The 23034-nt window shown below is 43.7% G+C and overlaps 3 protein-coding genes across 16 annotated transcripts in view; 1 reads left to right on the top strand and 2 right to left on the bottom strand.

Annotated features, from left to right (window-relative positions):
- Positions 1-465: 465 nt before the first annotated feature.
- RASSF8 (ras association domain-containing protein 8) lies at positions 466-4288 on the bottom strand. The gene is made up of 5 exons (XM_017088068.4): positions 3614-4288; positions 3058-3419; positions 2233-2947; positions 1853-2163; positions 466-1791 (listed from the first exon to the last, which is right to left on the bottom strand). The coding sequence occupies exons 1-5, from the start codon at positions 3683-3685 to the stop codon at positions 1446-1448; spliced, it is 1806 nt and encodes a 601-aa protein (XP_016943557.4). The 5' UTR covers positions 3686-4288; the 3' UTR covers positions 466-1445.
- A 174-nt stretch (positions 4289-4462) lies between these two features.
- Positions 4463-8350, top strand: cal1 (chromosome alignment defect 1). Its single transcript, XM_036818612.3, has 2 exons — positions 4463-4659; positions 4715-8350. Exons 1-2 carry the CDS (start codon positions 4579-4581, stop codon positions 7841-7843), a joined length of 3210 nt encoding a protein of 1069 aa, XP_036674507.3. The 5' UTR covers positions 4463-4578; the 3' UTR covers positions 7844-8350.
- Positions 7961-23034, bottom strand: part of cher (filamin protein cher) — a 33442-nt gene continuing 18368 nt past the window's right edge. For 5 of the 14 annotated variants that reach the window (XM_065866785.2, XM_065866783.2, XM_065866784.2 and 2 more), the window contains 9 exons: positions 22140-22944; positions 21560-22012; positions 21362-21497; positions 18268-18348; positions 17812-17923; positions 11291-11431; positions 11055-11224; positions 8962-10993; positions 7961-8633 (listed from right to left, as the gene is read on the bottom strand). In XM_065866785.2, the coding sequence (XP_065722857.2) occupies positions 8449-8633; positions 8962-10993; positions 11055-11224; positions 11291-11431; positions 17812-17923; positions 18268-18348; positions 21362-21497; positions 21560-22012; positions 22140-22944 (4115 nt within the window). In that variant the 3' untranslated portion in view covers positions 7961-8448. Of the gene's footprint in view, positions 8634-8961; positions 10994-11054; positions 11225-11290; positions 11432-12043; positions 12178-14906; positions 15226-15406; positions 15660-17811; positions 17924-18267; positions 18349-19064; positions 19182-21361; positions 21498-21559; positions 22013-22139; positions 22945-23034 lie in introns of those variants that run through there. The other 9 variants (XM_036818606.3, XM_036818609.3, XM_036818603.3 and 6 more) reach the window with 5 other exon arrangements.

Below are 23034 nucleotides of genomic sequence, written 5' to 3' on the forward strand. Positions count from 1 at the left end.
CTTCGCCTCTTTATTCCTTTCGGGCCACTTTCACTGACCCGTTAAGTGGGAAACACTTTTCTTTTCCTTTATTTTTTAAATCGAAAGTCGCGCGCGCTTCTCCAGGAAAGGAGTTTCTCAAGGGCGACGGAAATCGGCAAGGATAAAAGGACCAAACGCGTCCACGCACAGCGGCCAACTGAAGCTGGTAAGAGCATGTGCTGCTGATTTTGTTTTCCTCCGCAAAGGAAAAGTGGCCGAGCAGCTTCGGGTGCCAAAGGACTTCGGCTGACCGTTTTGTTTCAAAAGCTGCGGTTTCCTTTCCTTTCTGGATGCTTAGAGTGGTCCTGGGTTCAAGTCCCAGTGCTGGTTTTATGATTTTTTCAGTTTCGTTAAATATTTCATTCAAATTTTAGAAAATCCTTAGGGAAATACATATTTAACTTTCTAGTTTTCCAACTCCCCCAACAGTAAATACAAATCATCTTCGAGTTTTAAAGAAATAAATCATAAAAATGTATTTATTAGCTAATTAGATATAATGCAATTAGAATTTGTTCTAAAACCTTTTTAGTTTAAAGTTAATAGTAGTGTATATTATTCGATAAATTGCATTTCGGTTGGTGTTTTTTGTGGTTTACTATCAATTTGTGTAAATATTAAATATTGCTAATTAAAAACATAATACACAAATGCGACTTATCGGTTGTCTTTTAGTTTTATGCATTAAACCTTCCAAATAAGGATCATATACTAATGCGTGACACCTTTTCGGTCGCATGTTTCCATATTCGGTGGCTAAGGCTAAGCACTTTAAAAGTGAAACTTTTCAACAAAGCATTGCTAATTTGTAATTTGTTTTTTAAAGCTGCGCTAATTGCTAAGTACATTAATTTTTGTGTAATTCGAATTCTATAATGAATTATTCTGTGGGAGACAAATCACTAAGTGCACTACTTAAATGTTAAAAAGGCGATTCAAGTTACGATACTTTCGAATTATTGCAACAATTAAAGTTCACTGTTAAAATTAACAACTAATGGCGAATTGTAGAGATTGAAAAGGGTTTTTGTTAACATGTAGACTAGCAACAAAAATTAAACAAAAGTATAGCACACAAAATTAAAATTAGGGGCATGTGATTATGGACTCATTAACTACATTAAAATACAAAGTGCAGTGCAGAATGTGGAGACATGTGGGTTGTGTTTGCGAATTTGTAACATTTATCATTGCATTGGGAGATCCATAGAGTGGTTGGAATGTAAACATACTGAATGCACGTTAATCATTGTAAATTTGTATAGAATATTGTGTAAAATTGTGATATTCATATGGAATTCGATTTGTGTCAACTCCATTATGCATTCAAGATATGTTCATCAATTTTGTTCCCAAAAACATTATTTGTTGGAGGAGGAATAAGTCTAGAAAAATAGTTTCGATGCCTAAGGAGTGTGTGCGACTTAAACCCAGACGCCGTGAGGATTTTTACTGGTTGGAACAGCCGTTTCTAGTTGCCTGGGCGAGCCGATAATCCGCCGACTGCTGCCCTGCTTGTTAGGTCCCTCCAACAGGTGCTTGATCTCCTCCGTGGTGGTCACAGTCAGACTTTGCAAGTTCACCTCCTTCATTTCGTTGACCAGCTGCTCCACCTGCCGTTTCTTTTCGGCAATGGCATGCTCGATCATCAGCAGCTCCTTCTTCAAGTTATCTGTCGACTTGTTCGAAGTGTCCGTGTTGTGCAGGGCCTGGTCAATTTCGCTCTGTATGCGCTCCATTTCCATTAGGAAGTCACGCTCCACAGTTTGCCTGCAACAATCAAGGAGTGTCAATCAAGCTGGCTTAAAGAAATATCAACACTTTTACTCACCTATTAGTCTGCTGCTGCTGTTGCTGTTCCAGTTCTATGTCATCCATCAGCAAGCGCATCTTGTTCTTGCATTGCAGCAGCTCAGTCTCGCAATTGGCCAGCTTGGATCGGAGCAGAGCAATTTCCGACTTCAGAGTCTTCTCCTGCTGCTTGACCAATTCGTTTTCCTCCTCCACATACTGCAGGGTCTGGAGCTGTTCGCTGCCTTGACGAAAGATTTGGTCCGCCTTGGAGATCTCACGCGATATGGCCTCCAGCTCGTGGGCGTGGTCCCGTTCCTTGCTTTCCAAGTATACTATTTCCGTATCGAACTGAAGGAATTAAAATAAATAAACAATAAGTAATGTATGAAATCATTCTGAATAAAAAAATGTTCTTACCTTTTGCAATTCCATTTGCTGGGCTGTAATCTTTTCGCGCTGGAACTTGATGAGCTGCAACAAATCGTTGTATTGCGTGGCCTGGAACATAGTCTCGCCCTCCTCCATGGCCTGGCTATTATTGTTAATGCTGTTATTGTTATGGTTGCTGTGCTGATCGTAGTCACTGAGGAACGGATTCGTCGAGGAGGAGGCATTGGACATGGTGTCCGCATTGCTGCTGGGCAAACGTTGGCCCTGGCACATGGGACTGTTCCTCGGGGGCGGAGGATCACGATACGGAGGTGGTACTAGTGCTCCATTTGCAGAAATCGTCGGGGTTTGCTTATACAGCTCCGGTGAGTTATTGTTGTTATTCACAATATTGTTATTATTGTTGTAGTACATCTCGTTGGGACTGGAGCGTCGCAGTTCGTTGCTGGATTTGCTCAGCTGGCTGTAGATGTGCTGGTTACTGCTGCTGTTATTGTTGTAGAAGTCGTTGTAGCCGTTTGCTGAAGTTGGTGGATTGCTGCCCGTGCTGGTCATGTCCAAAGGATTCGATAGCGACTTCTCGTGCTTCGGCACCAGTGGTGCTACATTGTTGTTATCCTGCGGCGGCATCTGCTCCTGTGGGACAACTGGTGGGCTCACCGGAGCTCCTGAAACCGGTGGCTGCTGCTGAGGAATCCCTTTGACAATTCCAATGTTGTCAAACTGTTTGGCATCATAGCCGCTGCAAGGAATAAGGTTCATATTATATTATTTATAATAAAGAAATGCAGCTTGGTAGCCGAAGGTTTAAAGGGTAGCTCTAGAGTTAACTGATGTATTAAAAAGACTCACCCAAAACTCTTTTTCAATTCCTTTGTGCGGTAGCTGAGTTCGACGTTCGACTTTTGCTTTTGCAAAGTGGGCGCTGGCTTATTATTGTTATTGTTTGGGCCCAGCGGCTTTTTCGTTGTCATCACAGCATAGTTGTTGTTGTTATTGTTGTTTTGCTGCTGCTGTTGTTGTTGCTGCTGCTGCGTTTTGTTCTCGGATCGTTGTAATATAAACTGCACATCATTTGCATACTCGCCCCATTTGAGCAGCAGCTTCATGGGATTTTCGTTGGGGGCCAGGTGACGTTCGTTATTACGCCACCTTTCGATTAAAGTGAATCTGCCGACTTTTCCAGTGGCATGGGCCAAGGCAAATACCACATCCTGTGGAAAATAAAAGGTTAATTAGAGAAAAGTCAATAATATAGGGGATGTATTAGAGTTAATGACGAAGTAACAGCACTGGTAATTTAAAATTGTTATCAAGTACTACATTTCAATTTATTTAAAAACCATCCATTGTTGGTTTAAATATTTTAAAGCAATAGTGCTACTATTTTGACTGTGATTGACAGTACCTGACATGTGGTGTTCACTGTAACGCCGCAAACGATCCGCTGGATGCCCTCGACCCAAACTTTCAGCTCCATTCCGATTCCGGCTAATTGTCGCTGTCTCTTCAAAGATTTCGACCAATTATTCGCGTTTCTTGGTGTTTCTGTTTCTGCTACCAGAAAATTGCTTTCTTGTGCCGCTCCAGCTGAAAATGGGGTTCTACACTAATGGCTTTTGGCGCTTGACTGGCGTTCTGCTGTCGCGCAGCCAGCGAAGCGTGCTAGCTGGAGTGCAGTCTCTCCACTTTCCACCGCTTTTCCCCCGCCCCGTCCCGCTTTTCCACGATTTTCGCTTAATTTTCCGATCCCAGCTTCTGCTTCCTCTTCTTCACTTGCACTTATTTACAACAACAACACGACTGGTTCCGTGCGTTTGCATGTGTGTTTGCTGGGCGTGCGGTTGTGTGTGTGTGTGAGCTGGAAAAATTCTGATTCACTTTTCGGATTTCCGATTTTGTGTTTACTTTTGCGCTTCCGGTGGCGTTGGTCCGTTGTTATTCGACTTGTTTTATGCACCCCTTTCGTGTTATCAAGCAGCTGCACTGCTTCTCATTCGTTTTCACGGAATTTTCAACGGATTTAAGCGAAAAATAAACGCAAACATTGTTGTTGCACTTGTACTCGATGCCAAAAATCGATAGCAACAGCAGCGGACCAGGGATGGCCAAACAGGTGTCTGCAGGGGCTATCGATTAGATTTCTAGCCGATAGCCGGGACACCCACCTAACATTTGCGTGTGACCGTACTCGAAATACCGACGGTATTTTTCAGCAGGCAAATAAGGCGTTTGGTATGTTTTGGCGCTCTGGGTGCGGTCACACTGATGGCAACTCTACAGCCATTTTGCATTTTAGATTCGTGTTTTTTAGCAATTTTTTAGTTTTTCACCGCATTTAACCATATTCAGAAAGCTGATGACTCGGTAGCCATGTCACGTGCAGTGGTAACCGAGGAAGCGCTGGAGGCGCTGGTCTTCGAGCGCTCAAAGCTCTGGTCGAGCATAATGAAGGTGAGTCCGTTGGAGTTCCAAATGGCGTCTCTTTCTGATGGCCCTGTTTTATCAGAATTTCTCCACCGTGGACGACGGCCAAGAACTGGATGTGTCGGAGTTTGATAACCTGTTCGAGGGCGAGGACGAGAACTCCGACCTGCAGGACGAGGAGGAGGAGGCCAAGGAGGACAACGAGGCGGACGCGAAGCTGGAAGTGGGCCACATCAACGCCACCAGCGTGGCGGAGCTGACAATGATACTGTGCGCCGGCGAGGACAACAAGGCCAAGGCCGAGATAGAGGAGATCCTCAATCAGACGGTGCCAGTCGTCGAGGAGCACAAGCGCAAGTGGCGGGAGGCGGGCCTGGACCGGATTCTGGACACCTTCGATGAGAAGCAGATCGAACACCATGTGGGCCATTGGATGCGGCGCCACAATAGCGTCTACATAAATGCTGAGCCACCGAAATACCTCCACCCGCACGGCAACTCAATCTCGGACCAGAGCGACGAGTCGCTGCACTCTATCGATACGGCCCGCTACATCCAGCAGAGCCGCCGCAGGAACGCTCACATGACCACCAAGAACCCCAGCTTGACCACCATTAAGATGTACCGCAAACACTCGCACAAACGCGACGAATTAAGGGCCAAGTACGCTTACGACGACGAGCAGGAGCATCGCCACCACATGCAGGCCTTGCTGCATCGTCGGCGCGAGAAGGAGCGCAAGCTGGCTTACCTGGCCTCCACCCCTATGCACTGCACGTACTCCAGTGGGCATCATGTGAGGCGCAAGCATCTGCGTAAGCGGCGCAACAATTCCTGGATGTTTGAATCGTCGTCCGATAGTGATGACGATCCATCGTTCAGTGGCTGCGACTGCCACGCCTGCCGCAGACATCAATCTCTGTCCAGGACTGCCTACCAGTACTTACCGTATGGCAGGGACCAACGAGAGTATCACCACCGCCAGGCAGCATCGCGGACCATGCACACCATGCGCCGCCATCACACCTTCGACATGGACATGGACCTGCGACCAAGACTGCCGGAGAACGAGTGCAGCTGCTGCAACAGCGACCGCCTCTGCTCCAATTTCGTCCACATAGCCAACAGCTCCACAGAGGAGTGGGTGGTGGAGAATCGTAACAGCCCTTTGGTTGTGGGGAAGCCGGCCAAGAGCAGAAAGCACAAGCAGGTGGTCGCGGTTAGCCCGCAATCCGTTCGATCCAAGTGCCACAAGCTGAGATTACAGAAAACGAAGTCTGCCTCTACTTCTAAGTTGCCTACAACCAAAGCGAACTACATGTTTGATAGTGACACTTCCGACGAAGAAGCAAGAAAGCCAATGTTTTGCCATCCAGAGCGAACAAAAGTGATTCCAGTTGCACCTATTCCAATTGCACCAAAAGCAAAAAAGGCCGCAAGGAAGGCTATTGCAATGCATCCCAAGAGTTTGCCACAAATCAAGGAAGAAGAGCCCACTCCTGGCAGGAATAAGAATGTGGCCACTCCAATAAGCGAATCCTCCGATGAAAGTGAAGGCGAAATAAAGAGACGAAAAAGAATTGTGAGTTTCTCTGAGGCAAATTCCAAATCTAAAAAAAACGGTGAAATTCCCCAAGAGTCAATAACGGCGCCTATCCTAAATGTTCCACCAGTTAATGGACAGGAAGTAAAGTCCCTTCGAAAAATTCCATCAGTTGAAAAGGGTAATGAGGCAACAATCAACGCGAAAAAAGAATCTTCTCAAAACGGAGAAATCAAGTCTTATTGTATGATTTTGGAAACTACATACATCACCGTTAAAGATGCTGAGTCAAACTTAGACCCAGTCGGATCTGGAGCAAACAAAAACACATTGGAGGAAATCACGTCTCCCTTAATCACAGAAAAAGAAAACGCTTTAGCTGAAAAAGACAATGGTTTGAGTAACAAGAAAAAAGCTATAAGACATATTAAAAGCGGTCCAACCGATACAATCGATGAAGAAGTCATGGACAGGAAATGCATTGTGAGTTTATCTGAGGCCAATACAAAATCAAAACGTCCTGCTAAGAAATCTACCAAACCAATAACGATTCTAGCACAAAAGTCCGATTCACCTCCCATTCCCGAAGAAACCAATACCAATATCCCGGAAGTTGTATGTATAAACTCATCATTATCCTCTTGTGATTTAAAAGAGGAACGTCTAGTTGTACCGAGGAGAAGGACTAAAAAGAATTCAGAAAACTCAACTGGAAAGACGTCTACTACGGCACTCAAAAAGGCCAGACCCAATTCGCTTAAAAAGAAAACTACTTCTCCTGCTATTAAGAAATTGCCGCAAATCACTGAGGAGGCGCCCATCCGATCTCCCGATTCACAAACAAACCCTGAATCAAATCCCACAACTAAATGTTTAAAGACAAATGTAAAGAAGCCCGAAAATTCCAGTAGAGAAGAGACTGCAAAGGATGTGAATGACATTCCACTCGATTCAGAAGAGGAGCTGCAGCGGGCCTTGGCTTTGTCAAAGGTCGCATACAAGGAGGAGCAGCAGAAGCGGCGAAAGACAAAGAAACAGGAATCCAAGGAGCAGCCCCAGTCTCCTGCAGAGCAATCATTGGCGGTATTCAACAATCAAAGCGTGACGTGCAACTCCACAGCTGTGGCCAACGACACGGCCTGCAATCGTGTGCTGCCCAAGAGACGGGCGGTCAAAAGGGTAGCCGCCGTGAGCACCACAGAAGAGCAGACAAGTTCCCCGACGGGCATGTCGGTGGAGGAAGCCAGCGCCACAGGTGGCGATCCTGACTGCACGGTGGTGACGTCCACCACTTGCTGTGAACCGTCCGCAAGTGAGCCGAACCCACCGCCCATTAAGCTCACCAAACGGGGCATCCTGCTGCACAGCTCCTCGGAGCCGGGAGCGTCCAACTTTACACTGACCGAGCAGGGACTCGGAAAGTTCATAGGCGACCGTTGGGCCCGCAAGTACCTGAAATACCACATCGGCAGCCGTAGCTTTGACAGCCGACACTCTGTTTACTACCAGCCCACACCACAGTTAGCCGCCGCCCTGACTGCTCCGCAGAATGCGCAGAGCCTCGCCAATATCTCAAGCTCCAGCGCCAGCGATGATGACATCTTCGACCAGATAAACCGGTACGGAACGGTGTACAGCGTGCTCGAGAAGAAGTCTGGTGACAAGTAATTCTTAAGTTTAAGTTACTCTTTTTCCATTAAGTCCAAGTTTTGATTATACACAATGGTTTCAATGCGGTGTTAAACACATCCTTGCAAAAGGAATTATTAGAAACATTATAGTAGATTATTTTTTTAAGTTTTGATTTATTTCACGTAAATTACATGATCGATAGTGATAATAGAAAACATAATACGTCATAATCATTATAATCATCATAAATTTTCGCTTAAGTATTAAATAATTGTTTAAGAGATTTATTCGCATTGCAATAGTAATTCTTGTGTGTCGTTTCCATGAAGTTTATCAAAATTCATATCGGCTATTGTTAATTTTATGTATTCACAAGAAAACAAATAAAACGTAAGATCAATTTATAGAGTGAAAATGGCGCGTCGAAAAAAACCGAAGCTTCTTCCTTCCATGTATTTACAAATAACAAAAACTTACCTAAAAATATGTTGATAAATCAAGAAATTAAAATTAAACAAAGAGCGTTATGATGAAAACAAGAAACACACGACTTTTGACCCTGGAACATGCGCGCCCACACACATACACATGCGAAGCATATATCTACACGTACACATATGCCTGGCCGGCTATATAGCGCCCTACACATCGATCTGGAATGGGGAGCCGGGTATATGCTCCTCGCCCCACTTGATTAGGAGCACGTACTGTCCGCGGTCGCGCACCAGATACTGCACATTGTAGTTGTTGTGGCCAGCGTGCTTCACGTGGAACTCCTCACAGGGCCCCTTTGGTCCGTACATGCCCACGTACAGGATGTTGTTGCCTGAAAAAGGGAAAAATAAGTGATTAAGATAGGTTAAGTAATTGATATGGTATTTTAGGTCTGATATTTCAATGTCATGTAAAGTTTTAAGTTTGTTAACTTTCTAAGACGAAGTTAACATTAAGTATTCTCGCTTTCTCAAAGTTATGTTAGTTGTCAGTTACCTTCAAGTTAAGATACAACCTGAAAAACTGAATTTTTCCAAATCATCAATTTAAACTAAGGGACAAAAGTTAACATGACGTTGAGAAATCGGCTTTGAAAAGTTAATTTGTTCTCAAATTTTCAGATTGTAACTACATATGACCTAAGTGGAGATATAACTCACCCGCATCGGTGGCACAGATGCTGAACTGGTTCTGCTTGCCAATGTAGGCCTTCTTCAGTCCCATGCCCTTGGACACCACCTTGTTGGCATCCGACTTGAAGGTGGGCAGATGGACGCCCGTGTTCTTGCCGCCCTTGGCCACCTTCTGGACCGTCTCCACGATCACCGTCGACGTCTCCTGGGCTCCCTCATCTGCCAACTTGTCGCCGGTGGCGTTCACCTTGAATGGCGAGCCCACGATGTGCATGTTGTTGTACTTCACCGTGATGTAGTGCTCGCCGGGCAGCAGGGGAGTGTAGCGGACCTTGTAGCCCTCCTCAACCTCAGTGCAGTCCATGGCCACCTTGGAGGGTCCGTCGATGGAAACGGCGAGCGTGCCAACGCCGGCGTTGCAGGTGTTAATAATAAAGTCGGCCTTGTGTCCAGTCTTCACCTCGTCCAGGCCGTTGCCGCTAGCGTGCACGGCAGCCGGATCGGCCACATCCTTACCCACCTTGATTCTGAACGGCGAGTCGGGTATGTGGACGCCGTTGAACTTGACGTGGATGGCATGGATGCCGTTCTCACGCGGATAGAAACGCACTGAGTACATCTCGCCGTCGATCACCTGGATGAAGCAATCATCGTCCGTGCCGGAGGGAGCCACGATCTTGGCGTCCAGCTCACCCTTGGCGCCGTTCTTGCGCACCATGAATTGGTACGGAGCGTCGGCCTGGATGTTGCCCTGCGGGAACTGCTGAACCTCCAGCTTGTGGGCATCGCCAGCATCCGGCGACACGTACACCTTGAAGGGCGAGTCGGGTATGTGGCGGTCGTTGAACTTAAGACCCACGCGGTACTCTCCGGGTTCGGTGACCTTGTAGGACACATCGCAGCTGCCGTCCTTGCGGTCCTTGAACTCGATGTCAGCCTTGCTGGGACCCTCTACGGAAATGGCCAGGGAACCGCCGCCCGCCTCGCGGGTCCAGACATTGAACTCGGCCGCCTCGCCGACGACGCCGCGCTCCAGACCGGAACCTCCGGCCTTGACCAGATGGCTGCCGGAATCGCGCAGTGGACCCACGGTGAACTGGAAGGGAGAGCCAGGTATGTGCATCTCCGAGTAGCGCACCGACACAGTGTGCACGCCCAACTCCTTGGGTACAAAGTGCACGGCGTAGAGACCATCCTCCACCTCCTGAATCTCCGCATCCTCAGTCACGTTGCTGGGTGAGGTGACGCAGGCGGCCAGATCGAACGAGGTGATGCCGGGCATCTTGAACGTCAGCTTGCACTGGCTGCCGATCTCCGTGATGGGGACAGCATCGCGCTCCCGCTGGATCTTCTCGCGCTTGCGGTTGCTGCCCTCGCCGGCCACCTTGACGGTGAAGGGTGATCCCTCCACGTGGTGATCGGCGAACTTCAGGTTCACAATGTAGTAGCCCGGCTCTGTGGGCTTGTACGAGATGTTGAGGGTGCCGTCGTCCTTGTCGGTGCACTGGATCTCCGCCTTGCTGGGACCCTCGATGGAAACCGACAGACCGCCGAAGCCGGCGTTGCGTGTATCCACGGAGAAGATGTTGTCGGCATGAGTTTGACCCTCTTTGAGGCCAGCTCCGGTAACCTTGACCTTCTTGGCGTCGCCCACCTCGCGCTCGCACACGGTAACCTTGAAGGGGGAGTTGTTGATGTGCTTGCCCAGACGCTTCACCGACACCAAGTGCTCGCCGATCTCACGGGGCGTGAACGAGATGCCAATGTTGCCCGTGGGCATGCGCTTCAGGAAGCAGGGCTCCTCCAGGCCGCTGGGTGCCTGGATCGAGGCGTTCAGGGCGCGCAGATCATCGTCGGTGATGTCGCCGGGCATGGTGACCTCGGAGCAGGAGCCCACCGAGATCTGGTTGCGCTTGCGTCCCTCGCCGGTGATCTTGGCAAAGTACGGCGATCCCTTGATATGCTTATCACCGAAGCGAACGGATACCTGGTATTCGCCAGGGGCAGTGGGCAGGTATTGCACGGAGACAGTGCCGTCTTTGTTGTCGTGGTAGTTGATCTGCAAAGTGGAGAGACCATTATTAAATGTTTTCCTAGTCCTGGCAAAGGATATCGCTTACGTCAGCCTTGCTGGGTCCTTCGACGGCCATGGTCAGGCCACCGGCGCTGGCTCCCTTGGTGGAGATGGTGAAATTGGCCGGCTCACCGGTGACTCCGTGAGTCAAACCAGGTCCATAGGCCGTCACATAGCCGGAGGTGATTGAGTCAACGTGGAATTTGAAGGGAGAACCTGTGGACCAAAAAGAGAAGTTAGCGACTCTAGTAGGGAACTTCTTTGTATTTCTTATCCACTTACCTCGCACGGGTTCTCCGTTGTATTTGACCACCAGCTCGTGAGATCCCTCCTCGCGGGGATCGTACTTCACCGAGACGGTACCATCACGGTTGTCCTGGATCACGGGTTTGTCTACTTTACCGCTCGGCATTCTGACTTCAGCTGGAAAGGCACAAAAGGTAAATAAATATTTGTTAGATACTGTCTTTAGACTTCTTACTATTAACCTATATATTATAACCTTAAAGAAATGTCGATTTAACATTAGTTAATTATTAAGAAAACAATTTCTAATGAAATTAGATATTTAAATTGTAAATATTTATGAGAATTTTTTAAAAGCTGATATACTGATAGATAATATTTGATTTATGCCTCGTAAATTTTATAGTTTGATTTTCTAGGTTGTGCAAAATGTACAGTACCCCTAGAAACGCAACCGATACAAAACTCTGTTTGAAGACCATTTAATGGATCTGTTTTGTATACGCTGAATTATGTCACCAAAGCATTTTTCAAATAATTTGCGTGGGCGACAGCCACAAGTTTGAAAAAATCATAATTTAATTTTTATGTTCGAATTTGCGACCCATTTTTTATTCCACAAAATCTATTTCTGTTCTCTGCAGAGATCTAAAGATCGAAGAGCCTGTTATATTGGTGTCGAACCGAAAAAATAATTTAAACGGAACAAATGGTATTTGCCTCGAATGAATTCAAAAAGTTTTTCACAGTTTCCGAACAGGATATCATATAACTAGGGAACACACTTACTTATAAGCCGATAAATTTATTGTTATTAGGTTTCGAATGCTTCACAATAATATTCCACTAGAGAGACACATCCACAAATATATATTTAAGGTGAGTTCTTGTTTAGGCTGGATGAGTATCCTTGTTAAATAATCCTTGGCACTTGGGACCCGGAGTCCAAAATCACTTGTCAACTGAACGAATGCTCTGCATCGACTGAGTGGCTAGTAATCTGTTGGCTTTCCAAAGAAATTTCCACTAACGCCTACAATTGCTTTTATACTTTCCCACGCCATCAGGCAAGAAAAATGAAAACAACATCGTTCCTGAATTTCGTTGAGGTCAAATATAGGACACACTTTATATGTTTCCCAGTCACATATGTATGAGATCCACATATAACACTATATTGCCACTTTCATAGGTCCTCATCCCTCCCCCTAGCGATCCGGAGTATATGTCAGAAATGCATAAAAAACTATTTATAACATTATAGGTGACTATGTGCTGGAACGATAAATTTGGAAATTTATGCACGTGTCTGAATTTATATTTAATGTTTGTCCTCGATATTTATAAATTCGGGAAGAGGGCTTTATATACAGACAAAATTCCAATGGTTTTTTGCTGTCAAAACATCATATGGCATCTTCTGCTTAGCGGATCATTAGATAGAATAGAAAAGTCTGTTGTTGTTGACAAAAAATAAACGTATTTAAATGAATTAAGACATAGAACCCGGTGAATCATCTGGACATTACCCTTATTTTAAGTTTACAATTAAATTTATTAATCACTCTATATATTTTCAGTTTATTTAAGACATTTGCAGACACTTCACATGATCATAGCCGTAAATTTTGTTTTATTAAAAAGCATTTAATTTTGCTAAGAATATTTTCTTTGAACCGATCATAAATATGTTTAAAAAGGCCACTAAGCTTTCCACTTTCATCGGAATAATATTTCGCTTAGCTCTGATCCATCAGAATTAATGGGGTTTTTTTTTTGCGGCCACAAACTAAACCAAAAACAATGACGGTAAACACAGATAAATCAGGGGATCGTGTCGCGTGCCCAACCAAAATTTAGAACAGCACACTACATGTGAAAAAAACTAAACACCTCAAAAACACAAGACAATGGCTGCCAGAGAAAAATGCGAACGTGTCTTTGAAGAATCTGCCAAGAGAAAAATGTTAGAATTTATAGCCAACTTATGGGGTGGCTAAAATTCAAGGAACCTTTAAAGAACAATTACAGAACAATCAAAGGAAATATGCAAGACCTATATAGAACACAATGCATTTTTAAATGAACCAAAAATTTCGAGGTTATTAAAAGCACATTTTTAGCATATTTCCAACAGTTGGCTTCAGCTGCTTGCTTTACCAGTTTTAATGACTTGTAAAATTCAAAGAGGAACTCAAAATATGTTTTAATGGAATTTTGCATTCGGAATTCATAAAAAAATTCTTGAGAAATTGAATGTATTAAAAAACAGCGGCTGCCACATGACAACTTTATTTGCTATGCGTGAATATCTAACTTAGAGAACCCTCCCTCCAAAAAAATGAAAATATAATTATTTATGTTTGAACATTTGCTGCTGTCCGTCGTCCACCGCCCCTCCTGACCCCCCTTTTCCCACGATCACCTGCCAGCGCCGCCCATTGAAGCATGAGATACGACTGCGACTGAGGATGGGGATTGGAATGGGAATGGGAACGGGGATGAGGATGAGGATGAGGATGAGGCGGTGGCCACGACGACTCGGACATCTTTCGCATCTAATGGACGCTGGCAACACAAATGAAAGATTTAATGACTCTCAGGCCGCCATGGGCAGGCCAACGATGGTTTCGATACATCAGCGAGAGTTTGCCATTTGCGCATAGCGAATAAAAGTCTTACACAAGTCAGCAGGGATCTAAATTCTTTAGTACCTTCTTAGTACCTAGTAAGAAAATATAGTTGTCTTTCCTTAACTCCAATAAAATAGAAAATGTTCGGAATTTAATGTATAGTATTGGGTAGTATCCTAGGGATACCCATTTAAACGTAAATGTTTTATTAGGCTACGATACAGACGGCAACCTGTTGAAAACATTTCTTTCTTAAACTCCAGAAAGTCTGACTAATAAAATAAAATATTCAGATTGTTGGTTCGATTTTTTTAATTAGACTAACTACTAGCAAGGCTAAGATTAACCATGTTTTATTACATTTTCATGAGACTTTAGATATTAAAGTATTTTTGGAAGAATATTTTAACACATTCGGTTGAGATATCGACTGTATAATTTGATAAGAACCATTTCGTTTCAATTTTAAAAATGCAATGAATTTTATAGAAATCGAGGTGAACCATTCTTGGCAAAAAAGGAAAGAAATCGCGTTGATCAGTGTAAACTATCATCGCGGTGCCCAATACGCAACCATTGAGAAATTGCATGTGGAGGGAGCCAAACGAATTTTACGCTTTGTTGCATATTCTGATAATAAATCATAGAAAATAATTTGCAGACAAATGCCTATGGGGCCTTGGGGGCCCCCGAGGAGGAGGACATCCGTCCGGGGCACTTTTGGGTAATAATTCAAAGTTCTTTGCCCAATGCGCAGCAGCAAGTGCTTTCTGTGTGGGCCCGAATGGCGCTTGGCCGCTCTTTGAGTTGAATTGAATCGAAAATGCGAATGCGAATTTGAATATGAATTTTGGTGTCAGTTTTGTCATTAACACAAATGAGAAATTCTTGGGGCTTTAGTCAGGATTATTCGGTGGCTGCATGTGACATTATGGACGTCATTACGTTTTTGTTTTTTTTGGCAAAGCGTCAAGAATCAAAGGCCCGCAACTCCTTTGGCCCTCCAGAAATGAATTTACCTTGATGTGTAACAATTGAAAACGATGATTTGAAATTCAATGGCATAAAATCTGAACCATTTAGTCCTTGGTTCTCCGGTATGATGGTCTCATTGAAGTAGACGTTCGTCCGCTCGGGATGATCGCGCTCGGAAACGGTCACCTTATAGTACTGCGGCCGGAAGAAGTACGAGTGATCGGCCCAGGTGGCTAGCGGCGTGGGCGGTTTCTCCGTCAACCAACTGAAGTGCATTTTCCCGTAAATCGATTTTGGGTTCGGACAAGGGCGATTTCAATTTATTCGGCAGGCGCACGCGATTGGTTTTTGCAAAAAAAGACACTTAAAATTTATAACAATTTAATTTAACAACGACAAACAAAAACTTCTTGTTCGAGCAAACAGCAAGGATATGGAAATTCCAATTAAAATTATTCTTTAAACAAAATGCTTCGCATATCCTTGCTGGCCAAAACCAAAAAAGACTGATCGATAGGAGAAAATTATTGATTTGGACACTCACACTTGGGCAATCGACTAGAAGGGTTATATAATAATGGTATTTACAATAAAATTGCGAACGATCTTGGGGGCTCTTTGAGCGAATGTCCTGCACTGGCTAGATAGAGAGAGTCCTGGCAATCGATTGCTGTGCACTTGAACTACTTGATTATTATTCGGTTGGGAACGATTTTTTTAAGGTTTTTTTTATGGCCAGCGACGGTTTTTATAGGTCCACGCGTCTCCACGTCCCGATTTCAAGTGAACATCGACAGTTCCAAATCGAAATTAAGGCCAAAATATGAAAGCACATCGGTTCCTACCACCAAGATGCGTCTGCTGCCGTGGCCCAAAAGCAGCGCAGCCGCGGCGCAGCAGCCCACACATACATACAAGCCCATAAAGTCGGGGCTTTTCGAAAATATGGCCGACTGCTATAAGGCAGGAGAAGAGATCGGACCAATGAACGACATATGAAAGATAAAAAGATAGAAAATTGGAAATATTTGCTATGCGCCCGGATCTATGTGTGATATATACATATTTTTTATATACAAGTATAAGCATAAATTTCTTCTCGATCTTGGTGTTGGTTTAACAGTTGCCATTTCGAACATTTCGAACTCGAAAGGTGCAAAAAACAGCGGGGACTTCGGGTCAAAAGCATAGGTATACCCAACATATAGCTTTTTGGATGGGAATGTGCATGGAAGAATTCAAATTTATTACTTATTGCATCTCAGACGACATAGAATTTATTAATATTTTACCATTAAAACGGCGGGAAGCGTTTAAAAATAAATCGAACAAACATATAGACAATTCTATATTTTATTTTATTGGCATGAAGGCAGGCGGATTCGGCCATAAAACCCATAGAATACAAATATAGTCTTCTTGGTATGCCGAAAATGTGTTAATCATTTCGTTTCTATATCCGTATTATGTCGTATTAATCGTTAAAGTGGAAAACATTCCATTCGATGAGCCGCACGCTTTTATCCAATACTTATGTAATGGCCTTTGCCAATGGGAAATCGATTTGAAATCGAATTTGCAAAATGGCCAGAGCTACCGAACCAATTGGCCAAAATCAATCAACATTTTTGTTGATCTTTCAGATGACTACTTGGCAGCGATTATTGACTAATCAAAATTTACATACTCTTGGGGAAATAAATAAATATAAATGTGTGTGATTTATTATTGGGCTGGCCAAAAACACATACGCGAAAGCCTTACGATTATCCAGTCCATAAAAACTGTTGATGTCCCTACGATTCCGATTCAACCTGGTTAATTATATACATTTTGCCCCTTTCATTTGACGGGCAATGAAAAATCAATGCAACAAATGCGCAACAAATCTATGTCATTTGGTCAAAACGAATCATTTACAATAAACCATCTTCAAAGCAAATGGAGCGCGACATAGAAAGCTAAAACCCACAACGAGGCGTGGTCCAGATTCCTCCCAAAAACCACCAAATGAAACGTGGCGCGGCTTGTGATCTTAATGATGACCAGGATCCTCCACTGCCCCCCAGTTGCTCCTCCGTTCTGGCCCATCCTAGCCAAGCGGCTAAAATGCTTGAAAATTGCATGGAAGCGTGAAAAATCGACCAAATATTTGCACGGAGAGGAAAAGTGCAAAGTGCTGTTCATTGATTTGCATGCAGAGGGTGGAAACCTCATTAATCATGTTGAAAATGTTCATTAAATCGCGGTGCAGCGATTTGCAACTCGTAAATCGCTCGTCAGTCCAGAAATGACCAAATAAATTTAGGTAATTACCAGATTTCTACAAAGTGAAATACCCAATTACTTTCCCACGAGTCACAAGCGTTGGCCCAGTCAATGAACGTGTCGGAATGGAAAACAAAAGAAAATCCCCTCGAGAAAAGTGAGATGAGAGACTGCCAAGAAATGCAGCCAAAATACTAGAGACCTCCCAGAACACAGAGAGCACGGGCATTGTCTAATTAAGTTGTCGCCTGTCAGCGTTTAGCCTGATAACCCGTCACTCGGACGTCCATTTTCCCCATCCCAAGACTTGGGTGCGTTGCCACTTGTCCATGTGTCCCATCCAAATGCGACGCCTCAGCTGAGTATTTATATTTCTGTATACATTTCAGAGATTTACGACACACGAAAATCTTTGTCTGACAATGGGACACCTATGATATTTATATTTTCTTCACTCGCACTAGATTCTAAGCAAGTATGAGATACATGTTTCTTGCTTTAATGGCGCATAAATACTTTCTAGATTAAATAAACTATTCTACAATGTGGATTAATTAAATGCATGGCTACATGCACGGCTACTTTTTGTTCGCAAATAATTAACTTTGCCACGAGGCTTGAGTTTAGCACTTAAATATTATTTTAGAACTAGTACATTTTGCGATCTTGGGTTGTACATACCTGTAACGTTGCCGCCTGTTGTGGGTAGAGGTAGTTTCTCAAATGCTACACTGCGATACGTGATCTCCGATTTTCCGTTGACGAGCTCGCTCTGAAAGTGTTTAGTTTCATGCTATTATATTTATTACAAATTAGGTTACATCCTTTTTAAGTATTGGGAACCATGATATGTCTAAACTGAATAAACTATTTTTATAGATCTGTTTTGATCCTGTTTCAATTTTGTAAGATAAATTTCAAGTCCTCAAAACTAAATTACAAATTTTCTTATATCGTTTTGCATACATATGTATTTAATGTAATATAGTTATTATTCTATTGGTGCAATAGATTGCTGTCCCATTTTTAATACCAATTCTATCAAATTGGATGAAATATTTTTCAAAAAATTTGATGATGATTTGAAATACAATTTCCAAATTTAAGGATCATTATTTTGAATATTCCAGAACTTACCTGCGTTGTTTGCTGCACCACTTTGGTCGTGTGCTCCTCGATATATTCACTATGCGAGTATTGTTCGATACTTTCGACAGCCTGAGGTCAATGAAAATAAAATTGAAAATTAAGAATGCCGGAGCTCGTTTCGATAGAAAATTCGGAAAAACATAAAACAAACACACACTCAAACCAACAGCCAATAGATCATTAGCATGGCAGTCTGGAGAATGAGAACAATGCCCGAAATGGCTTACTTTTCGAGTCCATTTACTTTGCACTTGTGAATATTGAAGAACTACCGCATCAATATTGAGGGAGATGTCTGCTTTTTATTAAAACTTGACCTATTGAGTGAGATGGGGAAACTTGAAAGTGTGAAACAACAATACACGAATGAAATTATTAGAGAGGAAGTGAAATTGATTGACGCGGGCACGATTGTGCAAAAGAATTTCCAATTTCCACAATTGCAGCTGTTACATAAGCAAATAATTATATTTATATACGTTGTGTATATATCGAAATCATTTCGTATCCGTGGCCAAATCGAAAAAGTCAAAGATACAAATCGCTATAAAATATTTGAGCTATTAATAAGAAGTACGCCAATGCACGGCCAATCAATAGACCAGCAAGGAAAATCGAATTGCCAGTGGGCGACAGTTGTGGCTCCTCCTCTACATCTACATTTTGTATCTCGGAATATGGATCTCAATCTGAGAACCGTATACTATATATATATATATTCATCCCATTGACGGGAAATCCATCTCAAGCATCAAATCGGGAAAGTAGATGGGAATGTTGCGCACCGAGTTTTATACTTCCAGTTAACACCACTGCGACACGATCACGACGACGACCAGAACAGGACAATCTATGACTAAGACTAGACTAGATCGGCTGGCTAGCTAATGCCACTAGTGTCGGGCCTCCGCTCTTCTTCTAGCCACACTTTATGGCGCTTCCACTGGCGTTGGCAGCAGAAATCAGCACAACACACTTTGCGCCATTTTCATTATACATAATTTCATTTTCCTATTTTAATTACTTGCGAATTTTGTGCGCTGGCTGGCTATACAAATTCATTTTCATATGCAAATTCAAATGCAGTCGTCGTCGTGCCAGGCGGCGTATACTTGATTTTGTTGCAACCTGCCGAAAGCATCAACGGCCGACTATGGCAACTATCACAAAAACAGCGTATAGAACATGCTGATTCAGCGTGGGATGTCATCGCAGCCCCCGGCCCACTCCCCGGAATCATTTGGATGCCTCTATAGACTGCAGTGGCGTAGATGGAAAAGTCTTTGGGATGATTTTGTAGCAACAAAGTCTAAATATAAGTCCTACGAAGCACCCTGTACCAACAAAGATGTGCCAATAGAAGAAATTTTGATACAGCTCGGCAATAACAAAACAGTTTGTTTGTCTTATTTAAGAACCCTTAAAAAACGATTTAGAAGTCATAGCTTGGAGTATTAGCTCTGATGAGTTTTCTTTTGAAATGCCTTTTGAAATGAATTCCAGAAATAAATGGTTTAACACAAACTTTGACCTTTTTAAAACGCTTTTCACTTTTTTAAACATAGCTAGTATAACATTTCGAAAATTGTATAAAAAAGTTTTCTTCAAAAATATAAACATATAATTCTGGCGTGTCGCCCTATTTTATATTTCGTGTATAATAATAATATTTAATTCTTTTTGGCTAGGAAAGTCTGTGCATTTTTCTTTATCAACCACAAATGTGTGCTCTAAAATAAAACATAATAATTTAATAGCAAAAATGTGGTTGAGAAATTTCTAAATAAACATTGATGTTTCTTTTTGTGTGCGGCAGATCACGTAGACAAGTTGACGGTCCCCATAATGAAGTTGCTCTTGTCGGAAATAGTGGCAAACAAAGTTTCCCTTTACAAGTTGAATAATGTGGATAAAATTAATTTTGCACCCAGCTAATTGTGCAAATCTGTTAAACATAAATTTTGTGCGAAAACAACAGACAACTCAATTAATCTTGGGTTCACGAATCGAGCAAAAGTATTTCATTTTGGGCACTATGCCCGAAATCCGCAACTTTTTCGATCCCAGTGAGGCGCATTGTTCTTGGGGCTGTCAGGTCCCATGATTCTCGACCAGAATTTATGACACTTCATTTTTTAGATTGTCAACGCAGATGGCACGTGAATGGGTTAATTTCGTCATTCTACTTACAGGACGAACCCCCCCGACCGCTGAAATAGAATTTTTAGGCAAGTGCAAAGTATAGGCTCTACGTGGGTTAGGAATATTGTTGTTAAATTAGCAATTATTCAGTGATTAATTAACATTTTTTTTGGCAAACTTGTGCTCAAGCGTCAAGTGAGTGCGACCAGTTGTAGTACTTTTGGTTTTCAAGTGGTTGCCGTTTTGGTTTTGGTTGCGTTAAGTGCGTATGGATCAGTCTTCAATAAATTACAGAAACACACACAAACAACTTACATAGACTATGGGCTGGCTGGCTTACAAACAAAAAAGCATTAAGAATAATTGTTCATTAAATGCATAATGTAAAACAAAGCGCAATTGGCAGTGTAGCATAGCAGAAATAATTTTGAGAACGAAACAATTTTCATGCAATTAATTTTAGAATTTTCATAAGAGGATTTTGATTTTGTTTGGTGGGCAAACCAAAAGTTGTTTCTTTTGTTTCAGTTTTTTTTTATTTTTGTTGTCATGTTTTACAATGTTGCACTTAAATCGTATTCTTCTCGCTGAGCACTCTTAATTGGTATGTGAAAATTGTTTGCGTGTTTTTCTTTCTTTTTTCGGGGAAGCCCAATGTAAAATTTACACAGAAATTTAAAAACAATTTGAGGGGACGCACGGAACACAAACACAAAACAATGACAATGGACTTGACTAGAATATAGTGTAGATGAGGCTGAGCTCTAAACGGCTGCAACCTGACTTAAGTGACTAGAAAAAAGTTTAAATATAGATAAACTTTAAAATAATTGCTAATTTTCAACAATTCCCATTTGTGACTAGACTAGATTTGGCTGTGTCTGTTTTTTTTTGGTTTGGTTAAATCGAGAGTTTCGAAAGAAAATGTAGTTCAGGCTACCTTGATGGAGAAGCTGCCGTTCGGGATGTCCTTGCCACCAAACTTCACGTTGATGTCGTAGTCCCCGGGATCGTTCAGCGCATACAGAATGTCGAAGAAACCATCCTTTTCGATCACATCAATGTCCACAATTTCGCTGAGGTAGTTATCAGGTTTATGTTAGGTATAGAACGAACCCAAATCGACTGCAATCCTTACCTGCCCGCCTTGTTGGTGATCTTGCAAGTCACCGCTCCATCTCCCGCCTCACGGGCATCCACCTTCAGGTGCGACTGACTGCCCGACGACTGGATCTTGGGCGCCTGCTCCACCAGCTTGCACTTCTTGGCCTCGCCGGTGGGGAATGCTTCGAGTTTGAAGGGAGAGCCCTCGATCTCCTTATCGCCGTATTTGATGCTGCACTGATAGGTTCCACACTCATCGGGCACAAAGGACACCACATACGTGCCAGTGGACACTTCCTCCAGGCGCGGCTGCATCGGCTTGCCCTTGGGGTTCTTGATGGCCACATTGATGTCTGCCTGGCCGGCCTGTTTCGTATCGATTTCAAACTCGGCTGGCAGGGAAGCAGGCGTCTTCTTCTTCTCATTGACACCCTTAACCTTAACCTTGGTGGGTTCTGACTTGGGGAAAACGGTCATCACAAATGGACTAAAGGGAAAAGGGATTTATAAGTCAGTAAGGTTTATTAAACTGGTCTTTAAAAACGAGGAACAAGTTGTCCTCCTTAGAAAAGTTTAAAAAGTTAGGTATTTTTAATACCATATTGGGGACTTACCTGCATGGCACCTCCACCTCGGAGAACTTCACCTGGCAGGTGAGCACGGATCCGGCCTTGGGCGGCACATAGTGCACCGCGTAAATGCAATTGCCCTTGTCCTCCACGCGCAGGTTGTCCACCGGAATTCCCTCGGAGTTGGTTAGCTTCACGGCGATGCGACCAGGACCAGCCTCGCCCACATCCACGTTGAAGAAGGTGGGCACACTCTCGCGCACCTGGCCGTGCTCGATGCCCGGGCCGTACACCTTCACCTTACTGGGGTCCACCGTCTCCTCGACGAGGACGCGGAACGGAGAGCCGGGTATGTGCTTGTCGGCAAATCGAATGGTAATGTCATACTCTCCCGGATCGGTGGCCAAATAGTCCACATCGCAGCTACCATCGCGATTATCCGTGCAGGTCATCTTCGCCTCCGAAGGACCCTCGATGGCCAGCGAAAGGCCACCATTGCCGGCGCCCTTGGTCTCCACCGTAAACTTGTTCTTCTGATTGGTCAGACCCTTCTCCAGACCAGGTCCGTAGGCCTTGCAGCGTGCCGGATCGCAGCCACTCTTCACGTTCACCACAAACGGAGATCCAGGCACGGGGATGTTGTCGTACATCAGCTCGATGGTGTGACGGCCAGCCTCGAAGGGTGTGTACATGATGCGGAAGATGTCGTCGGTTGGACCTTGGACAATCTTGCTGGGCAGCACATGACCCATGGGATCGAAGATGGCGCAGGACAGCTTGCCGGAGTCAATTTTGCTGCCCACCTTGCTCATGTCCACCATGAAGTCCGTGGCCGCATTCATAATAACACCTGAAGGGGAATCAAAAATTAGTAAAAGGCCAATATATAGGGATATTTCGAAACATCAAGGCACAACATCAACAAGATTACGATGCAGTT

The sequence above is a fragment of the Drosophila suzukii genome, chromosome 3, assembly GCF_043229965.1.
Source record: "Drosophila suzukii chromosome 3, CBGP_Dsuzu_IsoJpt1.0, whole genome shotgun sequence".
NCBI lineage: Eukaryota > Metazoa > Arthropoda > Insecta > Diptera > Drosophilidae > Drosophila > Drosophila suzukii.